General features: G+C 42.2%; 1 protein-coding gene across 4 annotated transcripts in view; it reads right to left on the bottom strand.

Moving 5' to 3' along the window:
* Nucleotides 1-15,164, bottom strand: part of camsap3 (calmodulin regulated spectrin-associated protein family, member 3) — a 35,350-nt gene that overhangs the window by 13,148 nt on the left and 7,038 nt on the right. For all 4 annotated transcript variants that reach the window (XM_086086501.1, XM_086086521.1, XM_086086531.1 and 1 more), the window contains exons 2-4: nucleotides 13,362-13,627; nucleotides 780-920; nucleotides 160-255 (exon numbers count right to left, since the gene is read on the bottom strand). In XM_086086501.1, the coding sequence (XP_085942627.1) occupies nucleotides 160-255; nucleotides 780-920; nucleotides 13,362-13,627 (503 nt within the window). The remainder of the gene's footprint in view (nucleotides 1-159; nucleotides 256-779; nucleotides 921-13,361; nucleotides 13,628-15,164) is intronic.

The raw sequence follows: 15,164 nt of genomic DNA, 5'->3' as shown, positions 1-15,164 counted from the left end.
GCTCTCAGACTTATTTAGTATCAGCATATAAATGTGCTGGTGCAAAATAACAAAAGATTGTCAGCTTGCAGATGTAGCAAAACCAGCAACATGTTGCAAAAATGCAGACAGATTTACAAGCGTGTTTAGATACAACGCCAGGGGACAAAGAAAACTCACAGCAGGTTGAAGAGGTTGGGGCTCATTCTCTGTGATGGCCTGAGGTGTATGTTCACTTTGGGCTCCTTCCGCGAGTTCCCTCAGCCTCTGGTTCAGCTGAAAGCGTACAATCAAAACTTTATTAATTCTGTAATAGTACATGCATCCAATTTTTGAATAGCACTTGTCCTTATTAAGGTCACTGGTCCGCTGGAGCTATTTCAGATGGCTTTAGGGTTAAGGCTGGGTACATCATGGACTGGTCGCCAGCAAATCACAGGGTACATATGGACAACCTTTCCTCCTCACATATGGACAATTTGGAGTCTTCAGTTAAGCCAACGCATGTTTGCATGGGTAGAACACAAGAACTCTTCACAGGGAGGCCACAGCCAAGATTCATGACATGACAGGTGATATTGATCCATTCCATTCCAAAAGATGTAATTCACAGTCGGCCATACAAACAGGAGGACTCAGCAAAGTGGCTATCACCTCAACTGTGTGTGCATTTCACACAGAATCAGAACATCCCACAAATCAGATAATTTTGCGTTTGTGACATTTGCCGCATTTTCTGGACTGTGCAGGTGCAACTAATGTTGTGGTCATGGAGTGTAGACAACAGCGTGCCGACTCACCGTGTTAACCCAGTAGAGCAGCGCATCTTCCCAGCTCAAAGCCTCACCCAGGAGCTCTTGAGAAGCGCCCGCCTTCACCGAAGCCACCGTCTCCGAGGCTCCCACGATCATCAGGGCGTCTATCACGGCCAGGTGAGCACTCTGCAAGGAGTGGGACAGAACAAGGTCACATATGCTTTAGAAAAGGGGGAAAAAAGAATCAAAATCAACAGTGGCGATACAGTAGAAAACAAAATACTACACAACTAAGAGCCCATGAACATTGATAATGTTAATTTACTGTACACAGAGCCTCCTGTAGGCGTCACCACAAGCCACATGTGAGTCAGCTGAAGCACTGTCAAGGTAATAAACACGTCAGTTGAAGCGGGTGAACTTTGGACTTGTATGTGTTCCGTCGTTAAATCATTACATTGGAAGCAGATCAGCAATATAGTTATACGCATACGTGTGCGCGTGTGGGCTGGGTTTGACATTCACTCCTCAGCTGCTTCCTGCTTTCTCTTTTGTAGAGCACAACATGACTCATCGAGCATTGTTTGCATTCATAGTTATGTCACAGATTTTACACAGTTGTTTGTCTCCCTCCAAAAGTAAGTGCATTTTCTTATTAACCTGCATAACTGTTGTAATGGCCAGAGCCCATTACAAGACCGCTAATATAGAATGTTGCAATGTAATAAAACTGATAGTTCATTAAGTGTTTGTGCTTTGTGTGCACCAAAAGACTTGCAAGCGAGAGCTGCTTTATTTGGCTGTAAACAGACTCAGGTTTCTTCTTGGTCAGTGTCTAAAACAATTCTTATAACCTTGTGTTTGTTTGCAATGGATAGCTTTAGACAATAATCCCTCTAAGGCCAGCAACAATGAGAGGTGGAAAACTTTCCCGCATTTAAAAACTGGACAGTCCATTCCCCATACTAATTATATACAAAAAAATGCATATAAATAATATGTTCCCTTTAATGAAAATAAATCAGTTCATCTTACGTTTCATAATGTCTGATGATTTATTGGTTGTTTTCAAGTGTGCCAGTTCTGCTTTAAACAAGTTGGTGGAAGGTAGGCAACTCTTCTTTTCAACAGCCCAACAAGGCACCTCTTACCTGACTAACATCATCAGCCGCCTAATTAATCATCACAAACAGCACTTTCTGGTCATGGGTCCATTCTTCAGTCCAGAGCCTAATCGGTACAAATCAGTGCCTGTTCCCTTTGACACGGCATTAATTCCACTTTACAGGCTAGACATTCCCACATGGGATGGGGAGGGGGGAGCGAGGGATGGTGGCATTCCAGCTGTGTGCATGCATGCATGCATGAACCTCATCCGCCAAACTGCTGACCTTTGCTGGTCACGTGCCAGCAAGCGCTTGTCTGACAGTTTTGGGCCTAGCTGTGTGGATGCGCTCCCCCTTTCTGACATGGCCGCCAAGGGTAGGAATGCCTCTTCCACATCTGTGAGGAGTTTTTCTCTATTCTGTTGGTTGGTTGTTTTTATTCTGAACGTGTAAATGATGTACACCACATACATGAACAAGCATAAACAAAAAGAATATTAGCGCAAAATGTGCTGTGCAGTCAAAACAACATAGAAAGAAAACAGAACAGCAATTTCACATGTACAAAATTGGGTGGGAAGAAGAACCATTTATTTAATCCCTCCCCCTCTCCACCAATATTATTATATTATCTACCTCTCCATTTAATTTTACTGTTTTCTTTTATATCATATTTAAACATATATGTTATGATTGATCATACTCAACCTATTCCACTAACCACACACAGATCAACTAAAACTTCTCCGAGTACCCTCTGAATTTTGAAATAAATCCACCTCTCAATTTATAACCTCCTCCCTTTACAATGAATTATTTCTGAATATTTCTAGGTAGCAGATTATTTTTGGCTTTGAATACAATTGTTGTCATCTGCAGCTCTATGATGTCTCTTAGTTTCAATAAGTTTGATTGTAAAAATTGTAGTTTTGTATGACCCCTGTGACCTGCCTTATGGATGGATTATCCTGATTGCTTTCTTTTGCAGAATGATGATTGGGTGCAATTGAACTGATGTAATTAATACCACAAACCTAAGCACAATAACCTACAGCATATGGAAGAACAGTAGAGAATATGGAGTGGCCTATGATCCAGAACCTGTTTTGCATTATTTAATACTGCTATACATTCTTGATACTTTGGACTGTAAATATTTGAATTGTTTTCAAATTAATTTTTCTCTTTTGTCATCCCCAAGAATTCGACTTCATTAACTGTGTCAACGATCACCCTATTCAAACAGATCTGTTATTTTATATCCTTTTTTTACTGTTTCCAAATAATATTTTTTTGGTTTCACTTAAATTTTAAGTCATTCTATTTATTTTAAACAAATATTTTATTTTTGTCATGTATTAGAAACTGTGGAGATGATGCTCTGCTGCAGCAGCAAATATAGGGCAAATGGGCAGGGGATGCTGATGAAAGCCTGTATAATCCTCTCAGAGCAGATCACGATCCAACCAAGTCAAGGTTATGATAAGTAGTTTTATTTAAAAAAAATACAATACACCCCCCCCCCCATTTCATTTTTTTCTAATTAATTTAAGTATTTATTTCTTCTTTTTTTCTTTCTTTCTTTTTTTTTGCAACAATTTACGGTAGTATTCGTCACAGCGAATTACGAAAATATAAAAATTATAGTGGAAAAAGTTGGATTGTCACGAGAATGTTAGACAAGAAAAAAAACTGAGAAAAATATTATTCGAAAAAGAGTATTCGAAAAATAATGCAATATTACAAAAATAAAATTCTAATAAAAGTAATATGCAATCATTACATAAACACAATGACGTAACTTAACAACAACAAAACAAGACATGAAAACAAAGTTAAAATGATATGAGAATAAACAAATGCTTTTTAAGCATTCACACTTTTGATATTTTGGACTTCCACTAACCAAAATATTATCTTGGATATTGAAAATAAAACTATCCTATTGTATACTGCCAGGTCACTCACTAACATGTTGCCAACGGGCATCATCTAGCATGACCATCCCACGGCCCTGTTCTAAAAATATGTTACCAGTGATGGGACATTGTGATTTTCTAGGAATGTTGAACACCGAAGTGATCATTTGAAAATACAAGCCTTTGCATTAATCAGCGAGTAGGATCTATCATTTTCAAAAAGGTTGGTGACCCCTGGTATACTGTATAAGTTTGGTATTAGTAACAGTTAAAATGAAAAATAAAAACAAGTGTTATTTCAAATGAATAATGTTTTATAAAAAAATAAAACTTTTAAAAAATAGATTAAAAAACATTGTAAAAAAATAAAAAATAAGCCATCACGAATCAATAGGTACGATTTCAACAACAATGAAATTGTTGTAAAAGTAATAGTTTAAAGAGAATAATGTTCTGCTAAAGAATAATATGTAATATATACAGTAGTCTAAATTTTACCACAATACAGTGTAACATATTAGGGCCTTAATGGAAATAAAAATTAAAATAATTGCTTTAAAAAAGTGATTTTCACAGTAAAAAAAAAAGAAAAAAAGTATGAACATTTTTACAAGACGAAAGTCAAACTAAGACTAAGATAAAGTTGTATTTTTGTGAGCAGTAAGTCAAAACAATGCGACAATAAATAATTGATTTGAAATGAAGAAAAATGTTTAAAAGCCTTTTAACCCAATTTTATACTGCGTAGTTTTTGTATGGCTCTAGGCAATTGCATTAACACAATGACGTAGAAATTGGGGCAAAGGGGAGTTCACCTCACAAGACACTTTAATAGGACTGTGTGATCTCAGTCAATGAGACTACCTGGATAAAATAAAATAAAAACATGGTAACACGTTTTGTTATTCCACACCCAGCAGACGTAGCAACAGGAGATGAAAGCAGAAATAAATAAGACAGACTGACGAGAGAGGATATAGTATACGGTAATTAATCAGGAGTAATTTATGAGCAAAAGTGCAAAATGAAAGGGTGTGAGGGGGAGTAGGGGCAGTAGGGTTGTTGGTAGAATCACCCCACTACTGAGTGGGCCGGTCCAGTCTCCCTAATGAGAGGGGAGAGAGGAGGCACTCTAGAATGCATGAGGCAGAGGCTGCCAATATCACCATGACAACCAGCCAGCTGACCCACAATGCATCTCAACACAAGCCTTGGCCTCTGCAAGCAAAAAGCTTCATGCTCCTGGCTCACAAGCATCAGTTCCTTAGTGACCCATGTGACATTAGTTCTCCCTTCATTAGCCTCATCAGCGGGGCAATTTGGAAAATATGCATCTCAAAATGTAGCAGCAATATGAGAAAACAAATAACAGCAGGGCATTTTTTTGGGGCTCATTAAGCAATATTATGACGAGGGCACGCCCTGATTATGTCTGAAATATGACTTAACAATACCCACCCCTCTAACACTGCACAACCCTGCCAGTGCCCACTGAGGGGGAAGCAAACAGGGATCAGGCAGGTCGGGGCCCACAAGGGGGATTTAGCATGGAAGGGGACATGTACATACAGTGTGTTATTTAATCTTTGTGCACATGCTTAGTGATAATAGGTAAGCACGAGTATTGGGACACATATCCGTAACACAGCGGTGGGCAAAGTTCAGCCCGTGGGCCACACATGGCCTGATCCAGTCTTAAATTCGGCATACCAAGAATTTTCATAAACAAGGGTCCTGGAATATTTGTTGCACTATTTTAGAATGATGTTTGTTTGTTTTTTCCTTGAAATTGGTCTCTTTAAAAAAAAAAAATTATCACATTAAATCATTGGTTAATGACATATTAAGAATAATACAATTAAAATATTAAAATAAATTGTAGACATATATACAACTTCAACAATTTAACAATTTTGTAATTATAATACAAAATAATTGGCGAATATTACTTTTTGTAATTAATAAAATTCAATTAGTTGTAATAATAAACAACTTTACGTATACCACTTCACCTCTTAGTTGATTCATTAAACAGTTTGTTAATGTATTATTCATTTAAAATAACTTAGCATGCATGTTTTTCGGAATGTGGGAGGAAACCGGACTACGCGGAGAAAACCTACGCAGGCACGGGGAGAACATGCAGACTCCACCCAGGAAGGCCGAAGCACTGATATGATCTCACGACCTCTGCATTGGGAGGCGAACGTGCTAACTATGGCCACTATGTTGCCTTAATTTAACATATAGAATTTATAATTATTTTATTGAATAGTTGGTAATACAATAGATTAATTATTAATAAATGAAAACATGAGAATAAATAAAAATAAAAATACATTATTTTTATGTACACATTTTAACTTTTCTTTTTCTTCTTCATCTAACAAATGAGGTGGTCCACTTCTCTGTCCATTTTCCCACCACTGCAATATCAACTTCAGTGTTTCCGTCTGAAGTCGCCTAAACCCGCCCAGGCCTTCTGGCTGGCTTTCACTGACTTCCTTGACTCCCAAACACATCCAAACCGCCAATATGGACCTTACTTTGTGCATTGGGTACAGAAAAGACCTTCCTCAAACTGATCCAAGAAAGTTTTAAATACAATTACCCAGTAGGTTTATAATCAAGATGGAGGAAACTAAAATAAATCCTTATTGATTAATTAATCAATTCAGGTGATTCTCATCCCTGTCAAAACTTTAGTGTGATTAAATAGACAATAATAAATAAAATTAAAAAAACACTGCACACTTTTGCAGTACATTAAAATGAACCAAATCAGTTTGATGGCAGTAGGTGGGCCCTATGAGCGCCGGTCGGCAGTGTCATCCAATCACGGATCATGACGTTCAGTCTGTGTGGCAGATTATCTCTAATCTTCACATATCTTTACCCTCAATCTGAGGAGTTACACAGTCCAGGCCTCCACTGCCAAAGGGTCAGGACAGTACTAGTGCAACACGCACACAAATAACACAAAAGGAATGCTCTGATAGTGCTGTTTTGGCAGACCTTTTATACAGTGCATTATCAAAATAGGACATTAATAAACCTTCTATATAATTTAACGTTGGCAACAGTGAATGTAGTAGCTAGCAAAGTTAAATAAAAATCCAGAAAATAAATTAAAAACAAACTTTAAAGTTGATTTCGCTCATGACACGAGTACACTATTTCAAATGGTTTTCTTCCAACCTGCATCTAATTTCCTCAAAAATACTTAGTGATTATACTGTTTAGTTAAACAATTGTTCGGTTGAAAGTTGTGCCTTAATGTTTGATAAGAAAAAGAACCATTTTGTGTGGTTTCAGTAAGCCGTCTGTCGTAGTACTCTGATATATATCGCACAGCGTATTGCTTTATAAACAGCAGATATGTGGAGCAGGTGCAGCCTACAACTTTTTTTTCCCTGACAAAGATAAGTCTTAAATTTAATTGCCAGTGTTGGACAGGTTTCCATCCAACAATACACTGTACGTTTTTTTTACTGTGGTTTGCAGAATCGCACTGCATCACACTGAAAAAGGGCTTCTCATCAGATTGTGTGACACAAAGCTTTTATCGACATCAGATTGCCGCCACTCTAAAGCCGTTCATCGGCCAAGACCACATCTGAAGCTGCTTCCTTCACTGCGGCTGCAACGTGACCCACTTTCCTTGGCTGCCAACGAGGGGCAGACTGGCTTAGGACAAACGGACGCATCTACGGCGGTGGGGCTGATGCAGCAGGGGGGGGGGGATGGACGGTAGCAGCCAAAAAAAAAGAGTTTAGTGGTCAGGATTTGGTTCGGAGGCACGCAAGCAACTAAGTGTGTATTATAGCAACAGCATGCATAAAAATCACCTCCTCTTATTATACAATGTTGTGCAAAACATTACTAAAACAAGCTACCTTTGATTTATACTGTACATAATTATGGGAGTGATGAAGAAACAGCTCAAAGCTAGCACACAGCCTATTTATTGCCAAACTGCACAGAAATAGCAGTGGACTACCGGTACTCAAAATCCTCTGACTTCATAGTTATATCAATCCTTGCCCTAGAGGCGTATGATTTACTGCTGAATGCTGGATCTGGATTAGCTTCCATGTTGTGCCCTAATTCCTGCCTCTTTCAAAACCTGATTTCAATGAGCACCGTGAAAAAGTCTATTTTCCACCATGAATGTCAAAGTGTCAAACAAAGCAAAGTGATGTTCTGTGACCAGCATTTAATCTGGTCCACCAATTCCAAATACAGAACCAAACGTTAAAACATTTTTTGAAGGAAGTGAAATTTCCCACCAAACCCATCCAAGCCTGCCTGTATCAACCTTATTTTATTTTGTGCACAACAGCACAGTTATGCTGAAAGGGGCTGTCGCCAGAGGGTTGCAAATGTACCAAGGTAAATTAAGATTCTGAGTTCTGACCAAAGAGTTCATCAGTACGAGGTTTAATGTCAATTATTACGTTATATAACATTTACTAAGCGTCCTGTAATATTGGTCGCCTTAATTCAGTAATTTTTTGTAAGATTAGTTGTAATATTTATCACATTAATTTAGCCATTTTTATCATAAAATTGGTTAATTCAAATTATTATTATTATCATCATTGAGAGATTAGGAACCCGGTGGTTCCCTCTCCCCTCCCCCTTCCTCCCCCTTGCTGCCTCTCCCTCCTCGCCTCTCCCCGCCCGTCCTCCGCCTCCCTGTCCCCTCTCCCTCGTCGCCCTTCCTCCTCCTCTCCCCCTCTCCTTGCGTCCCTGCCGCTGCCCCCTGCCCTTCTTGTCGTCCCCTTCCCTCCTCCCTTCCCCTTCCCCGGTACGCCTTCCTTCCCCTCCCCTGGGCCGGGGGCTCCATCCATGGCCCGGGTCTCGGTGCTATGGGGGCCGGCGGGGGTGGCTGGGGTTTGGTGTCGTGCCCGCCCCGCTCCGGTGGGCGTCCTGACACCTCGGGCGGGACCCAGTATCCGGGGGGCGAGCCCTATCGCCCCGCCGGACGGGTCCCATATGCCCGCCGGGGTCCTGGTGGGGTGGGTGGGGGCTTGGTGGGCCGGTGCGCCTCCTGCCCCCGCCCGGTTGGGGGGGGCCCCGCTGGTCACACCTCTTAACTCACTACACTAGGTTTGCACAATACACTTTTATAGACATATAGGGCACATAACACACTTTGGGGGGTGGGGTAGGGTGGAAACACCGTCTTCACCCTACAACTCCCCTCCAATTTTAATACACCACACAACTTGTGGGTGGGGGGGGGGGGGGCTTGGGGGCCTGTGGGGGTGCCATCGGTTGGGGGCCGCAGTATAGAGCAGTGCTGCGGTCCCCTGTCCGTGTCGCCACCCCCCCCCCCCCCCCCCCCCCCCGCCCTATCTATTTTTTTTAATGCACCACATACACTCAGCAACATGCTTGGGTGGCGGGTGGATCGGAGCGTGGGAATATCATTTCCATCGGCTCCGGTTCACCTGCTCCTAATTTTAATGCACCACACACACACACTTGTATATACACTGGGTGGGGTCACATTCACGGTTTAGGGGTAGAGTTCGCCAGTCCGCGAGCTGGCGGACTCAGTAACAGGGGTTAATTTTCACAAAGAACGCTGGGGTGACGACCGGGGCCTTCCCCCGCTGGGCCTGGGGTTCGGGGGTGTCGGCCGCCCTCCGGTGCCCCCATCTCCCCCTTCTGCCCCCGGTGTTCCGTCCTTCCACACGGCGGGGGGGTGGGGTGGGCGCGGCTGCCCTCTCCGCTCCGCTGTCCGGCCCCTCTTCGGCGCCGGTGCCTGGGTGCGGGTGGTCCCCGGGGGCTGGGGGTCGGGGGTTGGGGGGCTGCCGGTTGGTCGGGGTGGGGTCGGGGGGGGGCGGCTTTGTTGGGGGGGGGGGCGGTGGTGGGGGTTGCGGGGTGGGGGGGTGCTGGGGGTGGGGGGTGTCTGGGGGATTGGGGGCATGGGGGCGGCTGGGGCTGGGTGGCGGGGGGTGGATGGGGGGCGGGGGGTGGATGGGGGGCGGGGGGTGGTGGGGGGGGCGGGGGTTGGGGGCCGGTGGGGTGCCTGGTGGGCCTGCAGTGCCCCGTCCTGCTGCGTTGGGCCGGGGGCGCGGGCCGTGTTGGGGCGGGGGGCGCTCCTGCTCCTGGGTTTGCTCTCCGGCCGGTGGCCCTGGTGGGGCCCGGGGGTCGTCCTTTGGCGCTGCCGCGGCCTGGGGGGCCCTGAGGTGTTGCGCTTGCTCTGTTCCGGCGGGGGTCGACGGCTCCCCTCTTTGGTGGAGATTTTCATGCATGCCAGATCCACCACACCAGCATCTACCGAAACTCAGACACAATCTGTTTCCTCCTCAGGTTATTGAATCGGTGGAGGCTGGTGTCTCGGATCTCACGCGGCTTCGTCTGTCCTTCCTTCCTTTTCTCGGTCTCTCCGTTGGTCTCTTGAGGCCTCCCTGACTTTATGTTTTTTGGATTTGTTGGGGTCTGGATGTTTCTTGGGCTGGGGAGGAGTTCTGGTGGGGGGTGTCTGGTCGGTGCTGGATTTCACCTTCCTTGGTTTTCTTCGGTCCCCTCGGGTCTCCTGGTGTTCGATTTAGGTGAACGGTATAAGATTTTTTTTTCTAATAGGTTTTCTGGTGAGCTAACAAACACACGCACGCACGCACGCACACACACATACTCACCCACACACACACAAAAAAAAAAAAAAAAGTATGTATGTATGTATGTATATATGTATATATATATGTATGTATATATGTGTATATATATATATATATATATATTTAAAAAAAAAAAAAAAAAAAAAAAAAGAGCAATGATGATGACATTTCCGAATGAACAATACTGAGCTCTTATAGAAAAAAAAAAAAAAAAAAAAAAAAAGAGAGATTAGGAAAACACTCAGCCCCTTTCGGACAACTTAATTGTTGGCTGATCTTCAAGATGCTGGTTTTCACGGCTGTGTCAGTGAGCGGGAGTAAGGGACAAAGAGTAGTCAAAAGAGGGGACAAGACAACAAACCAGTTTCTCTTGACTTGATTTACAAGGCCCAGCCCGAGGTGCGACACACGATCCTGAGTTTCACCAGAACTGTTCGGCTATTGTGCTGTTGGGGAGCATCCATTGTAGCGCCCTCCGCAATTCACACCACCTGGAATACAACTATGACCCCTCCTGCACAAGTGGAAACACTGTGCCTCTGTATGAAGTGTGTACAGTCTTGCTCACCATTATTGGCACCCATGAAGGTAAGGTACATAATGAGGAATATCCTCTGAAAAAATTAATCAAGTAAATCCTTTTATTTTTTACAGTGAACTTGTGTTTTATCCAGGCCAAGACCAAATGATTAAAACAACTATTTAAAACAAACAATGGGCAGAAAAAATTGCAATCTTAAAATGTGCTCTGTCACTGGTATTGGCTCCCTTTCCTGTAAATCAGTATGGAAACACATTGTGACTCACTGTTGGTAAATCACAAATGAGAATTCCCTGTTCTAAATTGTCTGTGCCCAATTAACATGAATTAACCAATGAATGATGACTTTGATGTTTTTAAAAGCCACCTGTTATCCCCTTTACGTTTTCTCAAAATTGTGAAAACAAAGGAGCTGTCTGGGGACATCAGAAGTGCAATTACTCACAAACACAAGAACTCCAAAGGGTATAGAGCCATCGCCAAAGATTTTGGTAGAATCTGTAATGTTATTAAGAAGTTTGATGAGCATGGAACTTTCAATAACCTCCATGGAAGTGGGGAGGAAGAGAGAAATTGATGACAGAAGTCTTCGACGATTGGTGCGAATGGTGGAAAAAACACCACGTTAAACATCCAAAGACCTGAAAGCCAACCTGGAACAGTCTGGGATCTTGGTTTCAAGAAGCACCATATGCCACACACTGAAACAAAAACAGGGCTTCATGGGCAAAGACCATTCCTGAGACAGACATAAAAAAGAATGGCTAACCTTTGCCAAGGAGTACCTGGACAAACCACAATTCTTTTGGGAAAATGTTCTGTGGACTGACAAAAATGTAGCTTTTCGGCGATGCACGCCAAAAGTTTTATTATAGACAGCGCAATGAAGCTTCCAAGGAAAAGAACACCCTCCTTACAGTTAAGCATGGTGGAGGATCCATCATTCTGGGGGGCTGCTTTGCTACATCTGGTACTGGAGGCCTTGATCGTATCACAGGAATCATGAAATCTGAGAACTATCAAGACATTCTAGGGGGACATGTCCTACCAAGTGTTAGACAACTTGGTTTGAGTCGAAGGTCATGGGTCCTCCAGCAAGAAAAAGACCCAAAGCACACAGGAATGGTTAAAAATGGCCAGCAATGACTCCTGATCTCAATCCGATTGAAAATCATTGATATGAGCTGAAATGTGGCATTGCAAAAAGAAACATTCAATAGCTTGAATAATTTGCAAAGGAAGAGTGGAAACGCCAGCGGAGAAGTGCAAGAAGCTTAGAGATGGCTATAAGAAATGTTTGGAAGCTGTCATTACTGCCAAAGGGTGTGCAACCAAATATCAAGGAGGGGTTGCTGCACATGCTGCGTTTTCAATTTATTCTTTGGAATTACATTATGCAAGTTGAAAAACAATTGATTTTGTTGAATTACTTTGAACATCCAATTAAAAGGTCCTGATGATATAAAATTGGTACATTTCCATTGATTTGATGAAGATATTGTCAAGAACATGCAAAAAATGAAGGGGTGCCAATAACTGCGAGCAGGACTGTACAGTTACGCTGATGCGCTGTTTAAACAAACATGCTGGCATAATGGTAGAGGATTCGTTTTTAGTGTGGGTGAAAGAGGCAGCTGGATCCACTCATCCTTTGGGATAAGCAGAATGAGTAAGAGGGGGTGATCTAAAGGAGGAGGGGGGAAGGGAGCAGGGATGAATGAGCGGGGGTCTTTTTCCTTTAATCCCGCGAATCAAAGCATAAACAAGACCCAAATTCAACAGCCCACGCGACCAGTTGGACCAGTAAGTAGTCAAGCGGACTGCCTGATACAGAAGCTTATCCCAAGTGGCCACATCATTAGGTACACCTGAGCACTCCAATTAAGTATTTGAGGGTTTTTCTTTTAACTTTGGATTCATTCTGCTTTGTTTTCTCTATCTCATATTGCTGTAATACACTACACTCTTATTTTTACACGTTTGAAAGAAATTGTTTAAAAAAAAATAGAATAAAAGGAATTTTGTTGTCATACCATCACACATTAAAACCTGATGTGGCACGAAATTTGATCCCAAGATTTGTGAAATATAAATAGAAAAAAATAACAGCAAACAAAGTAAAGCTAGAAATACTTGGAGGAATTGTAGTTCTCAATGGCATAATGATTGTAATTACAATATATGAGAGGCATAAATTTTAGTTTGAAACAAGAGCATTATCACAGTTTGACATACTGTGTACCAAAAAATACATCTTTGCATGTGCCTTTCAAACTAACTGACAAAAATAAGCACAAAGGGTCCCACAGGGCTCAATCCTGGGGCCCTTTCTCATCAAATGTAATACACCTACACAACCTAATGAGAGCGGTTTCAAAAGTATGCCTTTGAAAACTAGCACTGCATCATATTCATTAAAAAATGGTTACCATTTTGATGGGCTTATGTCGCAGGTCTTCATCAGTCACTGCCGAGTCAGGCGCTTTGGAGACCAAGCTTCGGTCGGCGAGCAGCTGCAGCAGGGCGGTGTTGTCTTTGGGCTGCACCTCAGTTCGGCCAGTGCCCAGCAGCAAGAGACTGTAGGTGCGGCAATAAAGCTCAGAGGACTGCAGGAGGCGCGTGACTGGAGGTTTAAGGTGCTCCTGCTCATACTGGTCACGGTAGAAGGGGTCTCGCAGCTCGGCGGGGACATTCTCTACCGGGAGACAAAAACATTGGGTTAAAAATTGAATAAACAAGCTATAGGAGATGGTATCATGTATTCCAGGGATGTCATTAAAACATGCACCCTATTGGGTTTTGGGGAATTTATACGACTCGCAAGCTTAAATCTTTGGGTGAGCAGTGCAAGTACCAAGGTCACTAGGACACAATGAGCTTGGAAACACTTGCTCTGTGTGCTTACTGCTCTAATAGTGTGTGATGTACTCAAGATGACCAACACCAAACACATAACAATACTCCACTGACAATTAGGAATCTCTTTCCCCAAATCAGATGCCTGTTGTAAAACCAAGACTGACATGTGAAAGGCAGCATGGTGCCAACAGGGCATCAAGCCTACCAGGAAATTAAAATAAGAATAATAGTGGAGGAAATACAAGAAGCTAGGCTAACTCTTGGTTTCTCTCATTAATACACTGTGGTTGCAAACTTTCCTCTTTGTCATTTATACTGCCGTGAATGATTTGTGAAACATATTTTTGTATTTATTTGTTTATGTATTTCTTTATATGATATTATCTATATATTAAATATTATTATTATTATTATGTTAAATTTAAGAAGAAAATGCTGTTTTTAATCTACATTTAAAAAAAAAAAAAAGTAAAGGTAATTTTAGTGTTGTCAGCGTGATGCGACATATTTTGCTCACGGTTGTCATACCCTCAGTCTAATAAGGATAATCTTTCATAAACATCCGAGAATCGGGCCTTTGCAGATTTTGATAACAAGGGAGGGAAGGGAATAAAGGCCCAAATTTGCCTAGATTCTCAGTATGTGTTCATCAAACTTTACAAGACGGTTTCGTACTTATTACTTCCCCTCAGACAGAAAACTTCAGATTAACTCTAAATTGGACATATCAAACTGGCAGCAAGCTAAAATGAACTAATCAATTTGTGCAGTATCAAAGTTATTATATAAAAACATGTAATCAGCAGCATTTTGTAAACTATCAGATGTACAGGAGAAAACTACATCATACATTGACAGGCGCACTGAGGATACCATAACACATCTGCTCCGACTGGTTTTCTTGCAAACAGATTACTGAAAACACACACGCAAATCTGACACGCCCTCTTTTAAAACCGGTTCCTCCACATGTAGGCTAAACCAGAAGCAAACTCAACAAAGATGCAAAAATACAAAAAGGCACACACTTCTTAATATGTTAGGGTCTTGGGCATGAAAGTTGAAATACGCTAAATGGACTTCTGGATTAATTATCAATCAGGGGTTGAATGAACCTGAGTCATAAATATTCAGAACACATTGAGGAAAATTCCTTTGGCAGTTCTCAGGGCACATACAGACATGCCTTTAGTGTGGAAAAACACCTGGGATGGAAAAAAAAATCTGAGATAGAACGTGGAAGCTAGAGCTAGAAAATGGGTTAATAACTCCATACTCTTCCATCTTCACCTCCTGTAGGTGTCTCAATACTTTTGTCTCCATAGTGTCTCGGCAGCAGGCCATTTAAAAGCACACGGTAAACTGAAAGTGTG

This window comes from Leptonotus elevatus, chromosome 1 (assembly GCF_054856555.1).
Source record: "Leptonotus elevatus isolate MCC_2025b chromosome 1, RoL_Lele_1.0, whole genome shotgun sequence".
NCBI classification, from domain to species: domain Eukaryota; kingdom Metazoa; phylum Chordata; class Actinopteri; order Syngnathiformes; family Syngnathidae; genus Leptonotus; species Leptonotus elevatus.
This window is presented reverse-complemented; position numbering and strand designations above follow the sequence as displayed.